Source organism: Harpegnathos saltator, unplaced genomic scaffold, assembly GCF_003227715.2.
Source record: "Harpegnathos saltator strain DR-91 unplaced genomic scaffold, Hsal_v8.6 scaffold38, whole genome shotgun sequence".
Lineage (NCBI taxonomy): Eukaryota > Metazoa > Arthropoda > Insecta > Hymenoptera > Formicidae > Harpegnathos > Harpegnathos saltator.
In genome coordinates, this window is record NW_020230183.1 from 1,778,646 (window position 1) to 1,797,285 (window position 18,640).

Below are 18,640 nucleotides of genomic sequence, written 5' to 3' on the forward strand. Positions count from 1 at the left end.
GCGCGCGGGAGGGGAGCGGTTCCGCCGAAACCGCGGCAGCGAAACGGGCGAGAAATGCGTCGCGTAGCAGAGACGCGAGAGAGATGCCGAGGGCCGCCCGATGTCGAGGGAATATTTTTCGATTACGATAACGTTATCATCCACGTGCGCGCACACACGTCGCGCTAGGGTGAATCATTGGACAATATATCATCGCGGATACACCGATTCTCCGTCGGATAACGATTCTTTAACGAACGCACGTCTGCGCGATGGTGGAACGGTATTGTTGCGCGTGTATCATTCCCGATTATCTCGCGGCAACGTTTGCTTCTCTTTTGATCTCTCCTTCTTCTTTTTTCTTGCACTTCGCCGAGAATCGGATTCATCTCGGTTCACGCGCGCTGCGATATCATCGAGGCGACTCGCCCAAGCAGCGTGTGATTAAAGCTGCTGAAGTCAGATAAGAGCGCGGCTCTCCGATTACGCGCGGAGTCGCTCGTCGACTCGACCGCGAGAGAGTTCGGTCTTCCTCCCCCTGCCGCTAACGATCCGCTCGGCTAACGATTCCGCGACGATCGATCGGTAGTTTGCGTGCCCACGCGTGCGTAAGTTCGAGGACAGAATACGGTTTCGCTCGACCGGACGTATGCGTATCAGCGGCGAACGGGCGAGCGAGAGCGTGAGAAGAAGATCGCGCAAGCGGGATCGCGAGAGGAGAAGTCGGACAAGAAATCTATTAGACTCTCAGAACCAGTCTCGTTATGAGTGAGTTAGAATGAGTCGGGCTAAACGGAGCGCACGTAAAAACTGATAAGAGTGACGAGCGCGGGGATCCCGTTCGGCTGTGGAGAGCTGGTTCCGGCTGCGACGTGAGCAGCAGTCGGAAGCAGACTCGCGAAATTCAACGAGGAGGGTGGGCAAGTTCGCGAGGAGCGTACTCTTATTTGTTGTATCGGGAGAATGCGTATACTCGCGTTGCGTGTTCTCGCGCACTGTACACACAACATCTCACCGTAAACTTGGCGCGCGAGTCGGCTTTCCCCGACAATTTCCTCGAGTACGATACGACTCTTACGGCCATTTCTGCACGTAAGCTTTTAGACGCGATAAATTCACTGCCGAACAAAGAGAATATTTTAAGCGGACTAACGGCGCGAAGAGGGTACCACGGAAGGAAAAGGAGACGACGACGACGACGACGACGACGAAGAAGGAGGAGGGGGAGGAGCGGAGGTTGCGAAGTCATCGGGGCAGATCTCTCTCTCTCTCTCTCTCTCTCTCTCTCCGCGCCGGTGCTCGGCTCGGCGGCTCGTGTCGTGTCGGGAAATGCGATACAATTAGCGACGATGCGAACCGCGAGTCGCGCTGCTCGGAAGCGAGCGCATTCCCGAGCCGGCGCGGCGCGGCGCGGCGCGGCGCGGCGAATCCGTTAAATGACACCGACTCGTTGAGCGCGCGCGACTCTTCTTCAATCGTCGCCGCGCGCAGCCACCGTACCGGTCCAATTATCCGCGGGCAATTAAGCAGCCGGTCGATGCAAATGAACGGGAGGCGCGAGCGGGTGCCGCCGAGGAATTCCCTTGTCGTTAGCCCCCCACGGCGGGATTAATATCGGCTATTAAAGCCGCGACCCGGGAAAATCTGCCGATGACTCAGAGCGCGATCATCGCGGTGCGTGTGGAAGCCGCCGCCGGGCAACATAATTGTCCGGCTCGCGCGCGGTGCCGCCTTACGAGCGAGCGGAGATTACCTCGCTCGTGGACGCTGCTTCTCGTTCTCTCTCTCTCTCTCTCTCTCTCTCTCTCTCTTTCCCCCCAAGTTGTTTCTCAAGATCGCCGGGCGTCAAGATCAACGTTCGACATGCTCAAACTCTCACCTGGCGCGGCGCGCGTCGGATGGACGATAACGGGGATGACGAAAGAAAGCGTCTCGGAAAATCGCAAGTTTCGCGCGTGCCGCGCTCGGACGTCGCGAAATGGCGAGATTCAATCGAACGAGACGAGAATGTAGGTCGCGGTTTTTACGTCTGCTCCCCCACGGGCCGAGCAGTCCGATGGAACGATTTGCACGGGATTCTTTTTCACGAGCCTGCTAATTCGTGCTAATTCCTGCGGCATCAAAATTCCGCTGATCTCGCGAGACGCTGCGACGAAAGAGGCCTGCATGAGCAGCCGGCGTGAGCCGACCGCGAAGGTAGATTCCGCAAAGATGCGCGAGACGAAGAGAGCGAGAGCAAGAGAGAGAGAGAGAGAGAGAGAGAGAGAGAGAGAGAGTGAGAGAGTGAGGTAGAGGGAGAGAGAGAGAGAGAGAGAGGGCCGCTCCTCGAGTTATACGCGCTATCAAACGCGCGTCTTCCGCTATGGTCAACAACCTCCTTACCTCGCGCGTCGGCCTTTATACCGCTTTATAATAATACAGCCGAGACGGAGACGGTACCGTTCGCTTCTTCTGCGGACGGCATAACACGGGGGGACAAGCCAAGTGTCGCCGAGCGTCGACGAGCGACAATGCCGATCCGGCTATAGGCGATTTCTTGCCGGTGCGCGCGCGCGCGCGCGCGAACGGTACCTCGCTCTTGGAAAACGGACAACCGAGCGTGATTGGCGTGCCGACGATGACGAGGACGATCGACAGCTTCTTTGATGTCCTCTCTCACGATGTGTCCCGCTAATGTCAGCATTCAACGCGTACACGCCTGGCGTGGTGGAGAACGACCTTCGTGTCGGGATTTCTCACTCGCAATGCCCGCAAAAAGTGCGCAATGCACGCGTTGAAGTAGCTTGAAAGCAATTCGCTCGCGCGAAAATTGACGCGCGCGCGAATTCCTCCCGCCGATGCCGGTGCCGGAATATTCGTCCGTCGTCGTTTCCCTCCGATTTCGCCGTCGTTCCACGCAAAACTGAGCGGTCCGGAACATATTTTTCTTCCGCTCCCCGAGATAACGCGCATTTACGCGATTCACATACGCTTTCGGACATTTCGCCGTTTGAAAATTTATGAGTCGACAGTCGACATATTTGCAGGCGACATATTCCGGAGCCACATAATTATGAATATTTATACGCTGATCAATATTCTCACGGCCGGTTGCGACGACGCTGGGGCGGCGACGCGCGAAACTGTCGACGAGGCGACTTTATCGTTACGGTAATTATCATACCGGACGGATTACCTCTCGGACGCGAAACATCTCCATCGCCGCGGCCGCGGCCGGGTAATCCGATAAGCGAATTAAGATTAGCGGCTTCTGATGCGCCGCTAAGTGACGATCGACGTTCACATATCGACCGGCTCGGGCGACATGGAACCGTCCACCGGAATTGATCGCTCCGACGAATCCTACGGTCGTATTATCGCGATACCGCTAAATCGCCGTAGACCTGTCCACCGAACCGCCACGCACTGTATATCTCACCGTCTCCCCACTAATTATGATAAACTTCACGTAATTGGTGGCAGATCCGCCTTTGATTGATTACGCGGCCATCGACTGTCCGGATTAGTCTTTTCGCTCGCTCGCTCGCGCGCACTCGTTCGTTGACACAAATTTCGTCATCGATATTACCAGTCATCGTTCTAAATCTTTTTTCCTACATTTTATTTCTACCAGTGTCAGATCGAAAAGTCGAGTCTCAGAAAATTTTAGAATTGTGAAGATGATTCCCTGGCTCTCGTGAGGACCAGGGATTTCTTGGCTCCCAGGATACGATAAAACATTCGTAAAGATGAAAATCAGGAAAATCGATCGTTTCTCTTAATGCGAAACAACATCAGATCAGGGAGAAAATGAAGGTATTTTCCGACCAGCCGGACTTTTATTAGCAACAAATTTAATGTGATGACTCTACCCGGTTAGAGAGGTTATCCGATAACTACTGCTACAGTAGTCTGTTTACCGTTACCGTCGTCGCTTTCAGTTTCGACAATCCGCGCGAGCAATCGACATTCCGTCGAGACCCGCTGCGAACGTTTCCACCCTTTTTCCCACCGTTTTAACATCGACTCGGACGAGCGAGCCGCGCCGCGTGATCGGCCGCCGTTGCGATCGAGATATTCCACGGTCGAGGCTCCATAATAGTTTCCGTATTATATAGATCCGCGGATAAACTGATCAGGGAGCTTGTGTACGTAGGTACGTACGTACGTACGGGCGAGAGAGAGAGAGAGCGAGAGAGCGGCGATCGAAAAGGCGCGCGCGCGCGCGCGGTGCGCAACGGTTAACCTGGAAAACGAGCATAGTGAATGTCGCTGATGGTCATGGTCGCCGAGGGCGCAGCCAATAGGTGTCGAACCAGGGCCACGAACGAACGAACGAACGAACCAAGTGATCTCCCAGCAAAGGGGATCCTTCGTGCCGGCGATCGAGGGAACCGCTACGTCTCTCTTCTCGACGTTTCCAACTCTGGGAAAGTATAATCAGGGTCTATCTAAATGGCCATCTGAAACGTCACTCTAATGGCGGATCGCGCGGAAAGTGTCTCAAGGAATGCAAAACACCAGCTGGTGCGCATGCCGTCGTCTACGTGATATTTTGCTTGCTTCGTAGCGATGCCCCGTCCGTGTGTTTCATTGCGAGCGCGTGATTACCGGTGAGACGCCTTGAGTAACCACAGGCGGACAGGCGACACGCGCGTAAAAATCTGCACGGTCGAGAGAGCAGATTTCACGCGCGTTCACGGTTATTCCACACCCTCCTTCGCCGCGGAGTGACAAGCAACAGCGTCTCGCCCCGGCTGCCTACTCTCCCTGTATTTTGCAGTCTCTATGGGCTCGTTTATTACACAACTTGAAGACGATAACAATAGCGTGATTCAGACATCGAAGATACGAAGAAATGTACCGGTTGCCTCTCGTGCGAAGGTAGAAAGTACAGCGCGCGTCAACTTGACCGCTCCTCGCGATCGTCGTTAGCCGCGAGCATCCCCGTGAGAAACAGTTGGCGGCCAAGCAGCGCCAAGCCGCGCCAAGCCGCGCGCGACAAACGCGCGCTCGAGTCGACGAAACTCCTCTCAACACAATAACTCCCCCTGGCCCTGGCATGTGCCGTCATGTGGCGGGGTGCACCTAAATCGCTCTATATGCCACATCATTTCTCACGGGAGGTCCCGACCTCTCGCGTAAGCAGCGCGCGCGCGCGGATCCCGCTGGAGTGTGTCGCGTTCCCACGGGCGAGCGCGCGGCGCTCAGGCCGGCTCAGCCGCGGATTCAGCCCAGCCGTGTCACCGGCCACGATCGTCGATCCCGCGGTTTATATTCGGCCGCTGGATCGCGCGAGTGCGCTACGAACGAGCGTTTACGACGTCCGTGGAAAAACAGCCGTAAACGCGGCCGCGCGTCGTAAAGTCGCCCTCGCGAGTGGAGGCGCGCGCGTTCTGGCCCGTTGCTTTCCGCCGGCCGACGTGGACCGGCGACCTGGTCCCCGGCAGAAAAGAATCGCGCGACTTGCACGCTCGCTCGCTGAAAGGATACTTTCTCCGCTCCGCGTGCTTCCTCCTCGGCGAGAGTCGCGCGCGATCGCCGAGACGGATTCCCGCCGATCCCGTGGCGTCGCGTCGCGTCGCGTCGCGTCGCGTCGCCCGCCGAGCCGAGTGCTTTCTTTCGCGATCGGCCGAGCGCTCGCCAGCAGATATATACGTTTCTAAATATCGAGCGTAGCGGAAGAGCGAGTCGAAATCGACAGCCGGCTCGCGACGATCCGTCTCATTCGTGCGCGATGCCGCCGTCACACTTCATCGGCAGCCGACGATAGATCGGAGATCGCGAGAACCCGCGTCACGAAATCCCGCGAGTCGCCCTTTCCCTCCCCCATCCCCGCCGCGGCCCCCCGGAAGACAGAGTTCTACTCACGACGGGGACGCGGACGGTACGACGACGACGACGACGACGAGGGGGAGGGCTCTCGTGATTCGGTGTCGTAGGCGCTTTCTACGGTGCACGGCCGCTGCTGGTCGCGGCGATGCACGGTTACACGGTAGTCGCGGGACCCTAACGACCGTCGCACGAACTCCATTGTCTCGGCATGTTCGGCGGAGGTGTTGATTGACAGCGAAAAATGGGTACACGGACGTTCGCGCCGAGTAACGCGAAACCGTCTTTTCCGGTACACTCGCGGCGGCAGCGCAGCGGGAGAAAGCGAATCTGCGAATTCGAATCGGAGCGATATACTCGGCGGAGGGAGGGGGGGGGAGGGGTTTATATTTGTTTTTTTTTTTTTTTTTTTTTTTTTTTCACGCGTAGGATTACAAGGATGAGGTAGAGAGACGATGCTGAGGAAGTGAGGACAGAGTCCTTAATTCGCTCCCGCACTTTGAAATCCTCGTGCGCGGGGAACGCGGAAGTATCACCCGCGAGCCGACGTTAATCGCTTAATTAATCATCGACGTCGAAGCCCGCCGTCGTGCTCTCCGTGAATCGCGAAAAACTGTTAACCGCACAGGCAGACCCAGTCATCCGCGACTGGCCGATATCAATCGCATGAGTCACTTTCGTCGACGAGGCGGCTTGGATTCTTAAAACGTCGACGGACGTGTACGGACGGACGGACGTACGGATCGATCTAGCGGGAAGTCTAAGCAAGAGATCCGGATCGGTTTAAGTGGCTTTCGATACGATCGCGCAGGCGATCGAGCATGCGGCGTGATAGCTGCGTCTAATGCATCAAAGATCCTGATTAAATTTCGTTTCTCTGCTGTATCAAGCTGTTTTCTGCCTGGCGTGCCGATGAGCGGCCGCCGTAAAAACGACGTCCGTAAAGATATGAACTTCGAACTCACGTGACGGTGCAACAATCTGACCGGAGGGAACGGCGTTGTAAGCGAAGAATAGCGACGCGACGTAAACGTGAAGTGAATTTCACACGAACGCTGGCCGATATTCTATCGCACGTAGCACGTGTAATTCTTCAAGCTCGACACGCGCCCGTTTTTTGCCGATGACGGTGTCCAATTGCCGGACCTCTATCTCAGGAAAGCGAATACTTTTTATTCGGATTTTACTTTCGATCTCTCCGCGAGAGAGACGCGTCGATGCTGCCCCTTAATGGACTAATTATCTCGCCGCATCTCGCCGGTAGATCGGTGCGATGGAGCGCGCGGGAACCCAAGGAGGAGGACACGACGTGGCGAGGGAGCAAAGAGAAAGAGCGCGAGAGAAGGGCGAAGGGGAGAGAGAGAGAGAGAGAGAGAGAGAGAGAGACAGAGAGAGAGAGATGCTTCTCTAGTTACGGTTCTGTCATTATTGTGAATTGCGGCAATGAAACGATGGCGCCCGGCGTGTCCGTCTCGCGTTCGATTCAAACGTCGAGATACAAGAGCCATCCGTCCTGCTTCACCTCTCGCCTCCTCTTCTCCCTCTCTCTCTCTCTCTCTCTCTCTCTCTTCTCTCCCGATCCTCCTTCTCCTCCTCCTCCTCCTCCTCCTCTTCCTCGTCCTGTCCGCTCTCTCTCTCTCTCTCTCTCTCTCTCTCTCTCTCTCTCTCTCTCTCTCTCTCTCTCTCTCTCTCTCTCTCTCTCTCGTCCGCTTCCCACCTTTCTCTCTTCCACTCGCGGCAGAATAGATTCAGCCCGGAATTATTCGCCGCGGCTACTCACTCTTCTCCTCTCTCTCCTCTCTCTCTCTCTCTCTCTCTCTCGCCAGCCCTCTCCGCCCCTGCCTCGCGCGGTTTTATCGCCTCGAGAAATCGACTGCGGACTCGGCACTAAATTACCGGGTGGCACCGTGTACGCGACCGTGATAGACGCGCCAACACCTAACGCCAGTCACGCCGGGCCTCGCCATTGTGACGCGTTATTCAGCGTGGCCAGGCCGCAAAGTGCAGCGACTCTCTGCCTCGGATCACGGCGATTTCGCGAGATCGGCACAGACCGCTAACAGACCGTGCATCGCCCGCATGCGCGCCGGGGATCGTGCATCGAGATCCGAGAGCCGGCGAACGCTTCCAGATCTAGCGCGCTTATCGCGCGCGCGCGCGCGCGCGCCTAATCTAGCGCGCCTCGTTTTCTAGCCGAGCTCGCGTTGCCTCGTCCGAGAGAGAGAGAGAGAGAGAGAGAGAGGTAACCGTACTTATACCGTGCTTATAATTGAACACGCGACACGCGCTTTATTTCCGTCCGAAGGTATAGAACCTTATCCATTCGTCGCCATTCGTCCGAGGCTGCATTCATACTATCCTCCGTCGAGACGTTCTTTCGCGCTTTCGCATCGGAGCATTCAAACGTACTCGCGTCTTAACGATTCCCATTAAAAACAAATGTGACGGAGGATCGACGGGTTCCTGCATGCCGCCGCCGCCGCGGCCGCCGAGCGGATAGACACGCGAAAGCAACGTAACGCGAAAAGCGACTAGATCCGCGCGCTACTTGGAGTTCAGTCCGCGAAGTTCAGACACACACAGCCGAGAGAGGAGCTCACGGCGAGAGCTCGGCGAGAGCGCATTTATGCGGAACCGCGGAACGAAAGGATCACGGCGACGCCGTCACGCGTATCCTCTCGAGCGGAGTCATCTATCAATCATCGCCGCGACAAACAGCGGATATTCCCTAAGTGACCAATAATGATCTCCTCCGCTCGCGGACAGGGACTCGTACATCGAATCGCGCGTAACTGCATAATCCGCGCTCATAAAGTGCGCTGTTACAGCCGCGGGGCACTGCACAATCCTCGCAAGGCGCGCACGGCATTCAACGGCCCCGGTCTCTTGGCGGCGGCGGCGGCGGCGGTCGTTGCGTCACAACGACGCGCCGTCGCATTCCCCGTCGGCCGGCGTCGCGTCGTCTACGGGGCCCAACTTATGCTAACGAGCCCGCGGCCGCGCGCCGATTGCCAGCGATTTAAAAATAAGCGTGACAGGCCGCGGCGAAGGTATTATTAAGCGGCCGGAGCGCTCGCGCGGTCACCCGGTACCTTAATTCCCGGCTACAACGTCGCGATCGACGAGCATCCCCTCGAGGCACCTCGCACGCCCCGCGGGTCAAGGCAAGCCGGGCGTGCGTGCGTGCGTGCGTGCGTGCGTTCTTGGATGCGTGCATGTGCGCGCAGTGGCGGCGGAGCAGGTGGACGATGACGCCGATTCGCGCCAAGTTTTCGCCACCGGGCCTGCCGAGAGGTCGTCGCGAGGGCCGACCTCGATGCGAGCGTGGCTTGCGCCTCTGTGAGAGACAACGTCCGACCGTAGATTCAGCGCACGCTCGCGCGGATTTCACCGCCGAGATATTGTCCTTCGCGAGAAACGAGAACGCGTTATTAGAACGCGGTAGTGGAATATCGTGAGAGATATCCAAAGAGGTTCCGAGCGATGACGCGGAATATTCGCGAGTAATAACTTGTGTACTTTCATATCGCACGGACGATTAAGTTAAACGGACAGGTCAACGACAGTCGAACGCTGTCACGCGCACTGAGCTGTCGCCTAAATCCTGCTGTCGTTATGATGCAAGGTGTTGAGAACGTGATTAGACGCAATTAGGAATTATTTGAGATAAAGCCGAGGTGTCTGATAACGCACCGACCCGTGAAGCCAGAAAATGATTAAAGCGAACTTTCATGCTTACGTAAGAGAATAAAGTGACACACACGTATGTGTGTGTGCACACGCGCGCGCGCAGGAACCACTTACGCCGTATACATTAAACACACCATAAACTCTCCGCTATAAATCATCGCTTATTACCCGCGACTCCTCTCGGCTCTTTGCGTCGCGGAAGATGTGAGAAAATCATCGGCGAATTATATTCCCGATCTCTCCCTCCGAACGTATTAATTCCCCGGGATGACGCGTCAGAGAGAGAGAGAGAGAGAGAGAGAGAGAAAGAGGCAGAGAGATCGCGCGGCGCGTCTGAAGAATCTCGCTGAATTCACGCAAAATCGATCGGGTAGCTTTCAGCGCGCAGACGAGCGCAGGAACCACCGTCGCGCTTCCATTATCTAAACGCCGCGGCCGCGTCGGCGTGGCGTCGAGCCGCATTCTTTCGGAAAGTCCGCGCGACCCTCCCTCGTGCCGAAAGAAAGAACTACGACATAATTGACCGTCGACGATCGACGGTCGCCTGGAGCTTTCATCGCTCGAATCGGATCGTCGATCTCTCTCTCTCTCTCTCTCTCTCTCTCTCTCTCTCTGCCCGACTGTATCTCTCGTACACGTCGCACGATAACGCTAACGTGCGCGCCATTGCAAGCGGCGCGTCCGTGTCGTGTCCGCGACAGGCGGACGTGTACGACGCGTACGAGATTCCACGTGGGGACCTACGTACCACCTACACACGCCGTACACACGCAGCGCGCCGTATAGCAGCCACTTGACAGCTGTCACCTTCCACGCGGCCCCGACAAGACGCGGCGACTCGCCGGGTGATTCATGCGCCACCGGGGGGGCACGAGGATCCGGCGACCTCCTGTCAGGGATTCCTTCGTCGCATATCGCGCGCGGCGAAGGTGACATCGCCGGCCGACGCGAGATTTAATCGCGGACGCCATGGTGCGAGGCTCGGGCTCCACTCGGGACGAACACTGCGACTTTGCGACGTCGACGTCGACGTCGACGGCCGACCGGCCGATTTCGAGGCCGATTCCCGCGTGACCGACGCCGCGATCGGTATGTATTGCTTCTCGCGTGCGGCTTTAATCCCGTCACCGAGGCCGCTGAGACAGAGAGATGACACGAAGAAATTGCGTGGCGGCCGCTGCGCGTTACAACGCGCGTTGGAACAAGCGAGATCCACGTTTCCAATCGGTAACAAACGTGAACTTGAGAGAGCAGAGACGCGCGTAGTGCTTCCAATCATTAGCCCGTAGGCTAATCTAAACCACTGATTTCGAAGACAGACTCGACAGTCGAATCGAAGAAAATAAATATATCGCAATTTTTATCTCCCGAGGCTTCAAGACTTCAAGTGAGGAAACCTCAGGATATGATTCCGTTCGAACGGCATCCCGATTGGTCTACGGCAGAAACCTCTCTCGGTCGTGCGTCATATCGTCAATATCTATTTCACATTTCCAAAACGCGCTCGTTGTAAACCTCCGCGCGAACTCGCGGCATCGCGGATCCGGCATCTGCGACGTAGTCCTGCGCATAAAAATCGCCGCGATCCGATTGACTCGCGCCGTCGTCCGCTTGGCGACGAGGAGTCGCCGTCGGATCGGGGAGAAGGTGAGAGCGTGACCTCGCGCGTTTGCTCGACGTGCGTATGTGCGTACGTGCGTACGTGCGTACGAAGAGAGCCACGACAGCCGGGTCAGGTCGGCGCGAAGAGCGCGGAGACGCTGCTCGTCCTCGTCGGCCGGGCCTTCGTCGGCTAATGGAATTACTTTAACGCAATGACACAGCGATTACGTAATTGCGGGGCTCTCCCCGACCGTGCGCTCTCATTCACCGCGGGCGCGAGAGAAGCCCGGGCCCATTACCACATCCGTGTCCGTCGTCCTGTCTCGCTCGCTCGCCCCTTCTCGTCCTTTCCTCTCTCTCTCTCGCTCTCTCTCTCTCTCTCTCTCTCTCTCTCTCTCTCTCTCTCTCTCGCTCTCTCTCTCGCTCTCTCTCTCTCTCTCTCTCTCGCTCTCTCTCTACCTCTCTCTCGCAGCTATGCCCCTTCTTTCTCTCTGTCTCTCTACCTCTCTCTCTACCTCTCTCTCGCAGCTATGCCCCTTCTTTCTCTCTGTCCCTCTCCTTTTCTTCCTTCGTTCGACGCGAGCACACACTCGTGTCCGACTCGCCGATTATTCTCGGGAGACAAATGACGCGACCGCCAAAGAGTAATGAGCACCAACGAGGCTGCCGCAGCCGGCGAGCGCGCCTCGTCAATGCGTTTCGTGCGTGTCGCTCGTCGTTGCTCTCGCGCGATTTCAGCGCACCTTCGCACGTAGATGCACGTAGGTGCGTACTATCCTCGCTTGCAAGACAGTTTGGACGCAATAATGGGACGAGCGTAGCTCGATTGTCACGATTGAGAGGCTTGCAGCTTCCCCCTCTCTCTCTCTCTCTCTCTCTCTCTCTATCTCTTTCTTTCTCCCTCCCTCTCTCCTCTTCGCGCAAGAATCTTGTCGAATTTCCGCCGCTGCCGGGTATTTCCTGCGTGAACGCTGCCGACAATCGCTGAGCCAGCCAGGGGACGGTTAATTGCTCGTCGTCTTTGTAACACGCACTCGAACGCGCGCGCGAATGATTTGTCGTCGGTCGCCGCGGTTGCGTTAATTAACCACCGCGGCGTCGCATTTTTGATACACCTGTGTGTGATATCGCGCGTATTGTGTTGTCAGGAAAGGTCAGTCGTCCTCTCTTTCTCTATCCCTCGTCCACATTGAATTTCAATTAATTAATATTATCCTCGACTAGTTTGTCGAGGTCGGTTAATTAACCGACAGGACGTTAATTAATTTAACGAGCGCGTTGTTATCGTATCGCGCGTTTGTTTCTTCCCACCGGCGGACGATGCGCAACACAAGCGCGGGTATGAAAAATCGTCAAATAATATGACTGGACACGACACGCGTTCTCGCTCTTCGCGTCTTCGCGTCGTATCCGCGACGGCGATTAAAGGTTAACGAGGTTCGCCAAGCGCGCGCCCCGGGCAAGTCGCGGAGGCCTCAACACGACGATCGGCCGTGTAACCCGCGACGTCGAGTCGCGACGTAATAAGGTCGATAAGGCGGCGACGGCCCCGGACACGAGCGGTCGAAAGCGAAGGATCGTACACGGCTCGGCACTCGTCTTCGGGGACGACAGCGTGTGTCGCGGCGCCGCGTTTACACACGGCGACACCGGAGGAAAGCCGTGGGATCGTCATTGCTAAACTTATCCTTAGCCCCGCGTGAGTCGCCCTCGCTCTCGTACTCTCGTACGCGCTCCTTCCTCCCCCCCCCTCTCCCCGCCCCGGCGTCCCCTCGCCGCCCGGCGGAGCCAGGACGACAGCGCGGCGTTAATCACGCCACGTGGATGGCCGTCGAGCGGCGGCGGCGGCGGCGGCGGCGGCGGACTCGTCGATACATCAACGTCCGTTAAATCCCTCCGGACGTTTGTGTGCGGGGAAAACGCGATTTATATAGGTCGCCAAACTCACCGCTATTCTTCGCTCGCACGGTGCACACAAACCGGTCGTTTCGACGTCGCGGGGAGAGCTTACGGTGCTCGCTCGCGTCACGTTCCAAGTGTCACGCGAGAGAGCGACGCGCGAGAATCCCATTTACCTCCTTCGGTCCGTTTCGGATGTCGACCGATTGATTCCTTCTTCGTGCTCACAGCGCCGCGATAATTGCAGTCTCCTCGAGTGCGGGGCGCATCGTGGGGCATCGCAGATTTACTGCGAAGCGTTTCTCCTTTCGCGCATATTTTAGTGCGTATATTTCGACATCTGTCCGGATAATTCAACCCCTCAGTTTATTCGCGCATCTTGATCTCTTCTTCTTGCTACGCGTGTCATTTCCGTCGGCACGCCCCCCCCCCCGCCCCCACCTGAAAACTGCATCGCTCACGATGATGAAAGATCTTGGAGACGCCCGTTAGGATTCGCTCGAAAACAGTGGGGCGGGTTGGAAATACTCGTGATGAGAGTCCTACGCCGCAGGAACTTCCACGAGGTCGTCTAACGACGACGCTAAAATGTTATCGCCGGCGTGTCTCACCCCCTCGGACGCGACAACGAACGCCCGTCGTCGTCGTTACGCGTCAGGCCGACCCTTCCGCGCGTATCGCTTCTCCCCGGGGTTGCGCCGGGCGTAAAGCTTTAAGCACAGCGTTTCCATCATGCAGCTCGCCGATTAAGACGTCTCGGCGTTAAAAATGCATGCAATTAGCTCGCGGCGCGATGCTAAAACGCCCTTAAAGCCGCTTCTTCCTACCCGCCGAACGGCCGAGCACGCGCTACCCCGTTCCCTCTCGTTGGGTGACAAAGTTACGATCTACCGGGTGTCGTTAATATCAGCGTCCTGGAAGGCGAAGCGGGAGGAGGGCGGCAAGAGATGATCTGCGAGGCACGGACGCCGTAACGCGATTTCGCCATGAGTTACGGTAAGGCGCTCTGCGGGTGTTTTAAATCGATATGCAGACCGGGCGAGCGAGAGAGAGAGAGAGAGAGAGAGAGAGAGAGGGAGGGGGAGAGAGAGAGAGAGAGAGAGAGAGAGAGAGAGAGAAGGAGAGCTGAGCCCGATCGCGCCTAACCTTGGTGTCTGCTCGTTCCTTGTCGACGATAACCATCTAACATTCGCGTTCCGGGAATAGAAGTAATAACCCGAAGTATGGAAAGCCTCGGGCAGAAATCATAGACCGGCCCGATGTCGAGGGGATTCTACCGCGTTTGAGACCGATATCGGCTCGCGAAATGAGGTACTTGACCCGGTACGGCGGCGGCGGCGGCGGCTTCGTCATACCCGCGGCGGTAAATCTACGGTGATTCCGTGCCGAGTCCGGTAGACCCCGCGCTGTCAAGTTCGCGTGTCAAGTGTCGGGCCGATGTGTGCCTATTAATGAAACATGTGATTCCGGAAAAGGCAGGTACACGAGGAATTTACAAATTGCAAAAGAGGGCGAGATGATTATCAGCCGATATGGACAGGATATAGTCCGAGACGAGTCGATTCTACTAGACTCGAGCGTCGTTCCGGCACGACGACGACGACGACGACGAGCGCAGGCGGCGAATCAAAAGCCGACATAATTATTCGCGTATTCCGTTCGAGAGCCCCTTGAAATCTCCGTAGTACACAAAAGTTTCAACTGATCGGAATAAGAATCGGATTCGTCCCACTTCCAGGGCGATAGGGATCTGACCTCAGCCCGCTCGGCTCGATCGGCACTCGACTCGCACTCGCGCGCGACTAGATCGATATGACGACGACGACGACGACGACCGAGTCGTCCACAATGGGTCGGACATGAGAGATTTACGATAACGTCGATTACCCCGCGAGCCCTTCATTCATCATGGTGGGACCGGCGCGACTGTCAAAATCGCTGACGTTACATCGCACGGCGATCACGACGGTGCGTGTCGCGATGCGTACCGCGTCTCGGAGGATAAAGGAGTCCGGTGGTCGTCGAGCGCGACGAAGCCGGTGGGATGTCTCGCGGTCACGCTCCGCCACGAGAGCCCCGTCGTGGATCTTTTCCGATTCAAATTTCGCAACAGTCGACTCAATGATTCGATTTGTTGACGAGATTAACGGCAGCCTTGCTCATCGAATTTCGAGCATTCTTTCGTGCATTCTTTCGGTATTTAAATATGTGCAACTTTAAACTTTCAACATAGTGAGAATATCCCTACATATATCTCTACATATACGTATGTTTTACCAAGTCCAAAGTGTAAATATTTGAATTTAAATGCCATAAAAATGTCCAAAAGTAGAAAAACATGTCGACACATTGGTCACTTTTACCTTCGACACTTTTGCGTAATTACTCGACTTTTTGCCGCAACTGCCGCAAGCTTCGACTTCCAATTAGGCGGGCGACCGGTAAGAGGACCGGTAGGAGACGGTCGCGTTGCGCGAGGCGAGCGCGACCGCGCGGTGCGGAATAATTTATCGGGAAACGCGTCCCGAGCGCGACGTCGCGCTCCTCGTAATTCAGTCTGATAAATAAATGGTATCCCCGTGCCGTCCACTCGCATTCGTCGGCCCGCTCGTTGTCGTGGACCACGGGCTCGTTCGCCGGCTCGTTCGCGTACGACGCGCGTTGACGAAAGCACTCGTAAATGTCTGCCGGCTAACGATACGGCTGCTTCCGAACGACCGTGCGCACTCCCCGATTGCGCGAGCCTCGAAGCCGTCACGTCTAATCGGCTCCGTTGATATTCCGCGCCGTAAATTTCGATACTAACAAGTAAACCTATCCAAGTGTCCCACTCTGATTTTGATGAAATTTTGCATGCGTATAGAGCATCGAAAAGTATATTAGACACGTATTTTTTTATATCGGCCCATAAAGCGTTTTAAGGGTAGAAACCAGCCCTAAAATGTTAATTTGTTCGCTTTTTTGTCCTATACATAAATGCTCAATATTACGAAATGTTTGAAAAAATAATGTTTCCAGAGGGACACATCTCAGCTGTTCTTTTATCACTAAATCCGAATTCATCAGAAAATCTGAGACTTTCAAAGTGGGGGATTTAATATGGCGGATCGATATTTGAAGAATATCATGATTCTTCGTAATTGACGTACATTTATTAATTTTCTGCGATTTACATATTTCAAGGTCTTCAGAGTAAGAAGCAAATCTAGAATCAGATTTTGAAAGTCTCAAATTTTCTGGTGAATTCGGATTTGGTAACGTAAGAACATCTGATGTGTTCCTCTGGAGACATTATTTTTTCAAACATTTCGTAATATTGGGCATTTATGCCCAATATTAGTAATATAGGACAAGAAGCGAAGAAATTGACATTTTAGGGCTGGTCTCTACCCTTAAAACGTTTTATGGGCCGATATAAAAAAATATGTGTCTAATATTTTTCGATGCTCTATACGCATGCAAAATTTCATCAAAATTGGAGTGGTTTACACTTAGGTAGGTTTACTTGCAAGAGCCGCGCGCGCGCACGCGACGGACGGACGGACGGACGGTTCCGTTCTCCTCGGAAGAACATAATAAAGCACATGTATTGAGGAATGTTGTAAAATTTCTGATTGAGAGAATTTACCTAAAATTCTCTCTCTGCTTGAAACGTCTCTTGATATCACGCTGGTGAACAATTTCGTGATGTTTCCAATTTTTTTCAGATAATTTTACTCACATGATCGTTTCGCGAGAAAACTTCGTAAATTTTCCCGTCATTTCCCACCTTTGTCTGCGCCACTGTGCAGCGTCGGTGTTGCTCTCGGAGAGAAGCTCTCGACATGCCGCCGATCATAATTCGAGTCGCGATCAGTCGGAGCTACCTCGACGTAACACAGTTCAAGCCGCAACTCATCGCGCGTCTCTTATTCTTTTTTTACAGCGGCCTTTTTCTCCCTCCGCCTTCCCTCTCTCTCTCTCTCTCTCTCTTTCTCTCTCTCTCTCTCTCTCTCTCTCTCTCTCTCTCTCTCTCTCTCTCTCTCTCTCTCTCTCTCTCTCTGTCCCTCCCTGATGGCGCGGCAGCGACGACGGCGGCGGAGAGAATCGGATGACGCGCGGCGACAAGCGAGCGGATGAAAGAGGACACTGAAAAACATAGAAAGGGCGACAGTAATCGCCTCTGATTATCGAAGCCACCGCCGCAACTCCGTCGACTATCCCCTTTGTGCGCGAGGACCGGTCGGAGGAAGCATCGCTCCGCCGATCACTAGGCACGCCGGATCACTGTTGCCTTCCGTTGAATCGACTCGGAGAACATGTCGTCTCTATTGCGGCAAAAGTGGCCGCAGCGCGATCGCGCCGCGCGAATGCCGTCGTACGCTTAATTTCATCGCGGCGTTCGGCCGCGTCGCCAAGTTTTTGCCGGCGAAGAATCGAGTCGTGGATTCACCGTAGAGCATCTGCCGCCACCGCGATCATGCTTCCGACAATCCTCCGCGCTATGCTTGTCTCGCGCGGATTTCCTTTCATAGTCGTCCGACTATGCGCGCGCGCGCGCGGAAAGTGCGCTAAAACTGCGTCAAGTCGTCCAACCGCGCGCGCTCGGTAACATTATCATAATCGGATTCAGGTGTCAAGACGCGTACGCGAGAAAGTATCTAGTAGCCGCGTCGTAAATTCCGGGCCGCCTCCTTCTTAATGCATGCGTGGAAGCCGATACGCCGCATTGACAGTTTTTGCCCGGTGTCATTATGACGCTCGACGGCACAAAAGACGCGCTCGACGAGCCAGCCGAGCGTGACGTCCGCCGATGAACAGGTACCGAAAGAATCGGACAAGAGAAGATGAAGACGAAGAAGACGAAGAGAAGGGCTTGGGCAAGAGGAGGCAGCGGCGAGCTCGAAAGACGAAGAGCCCAAGGTGACAGAGAGAGAGAGAGAGAGAGAGAGAGAGAGAGAGAGAGAGAGAGAGAGAGAGAGAGAGTGTGTGTGTGTCCAGACTCGAACTCGCGGACCTTATCGATACCTGAGGATCGGTTCTCTCCGCGACATTCCCCCCGCCCGCCCGCTGCCCCTCACCACGCTCCGCCAAATTAATACGCGGAAGGAACACTCGCCTCGGACACTCGGACGACGACGACGACGACGACGACGACGACGACGACGACGAACAGCCGTTCCCAGCCGCTTCTCCAGAAGCGACCGTGCGTGTCCGCTCGACCGCGCTCGAGATCGTCCTGCAGCCAGGATCGATGAAAGTGAAAGGGGGGGCGCGCGCGCTAAGGAGCCGCACGTGCTCGGATTCGTACGCGACGTCCGTTATCCTCGCCGTCCGAAATCCCGGCCAATTTTCACCGCGCTGCTTGCCATATGCTCGCCGGGACCGGATGATGATAATAATGACGTGGCGTCGACACGTTCCTCAGGGAAAGAGGAAAGGATCGTAGAAGCGAATGCTTAATCAGCGATCGTGCGCTGGGATCAAACGAAATTGCTATCGGGCTCTCTCTCTCTCTCTCTCTCTCTCAGATTTTCACTCATTACGAATTGATTTCAGCCGATGAGAGACGTTCGTTCATGGCGACTGCGCCCGTGCGTCGGAATTTCATCTCGACGCTGCACGACGTTGCACTCTGCCCGTGAGCAGAGAGGCGAGCGTGATGGATCGAATTTCGAAA

At 55.6% G+C, this 18,640-nt stretch overlaps 1 protein-coding gene across 1 annotated transcript; it reads right to left on the reverse strand.

Annotated features, from left to right (window-relative positions):
- Positions 1–11,466: 11,466 nt before the first annotated feature.
- Positions 11,467–16,987, reverse strand: LOC112589021 (putative uncharacterized protein DDB_G0271982; the record flags this gene model as incomplete). Its single annotated transcript, XM_025300675.1, has 2 exons — positions 11,467–11,523; positions 16,934–16,987. Coding segments are annotated over 2 exons (111 nt in total), but the record flags the coding sequence as incomplete, so codon positions are not given.
- Positions 16,988–18,640: the final 1,653 nt, after the last annotated feature.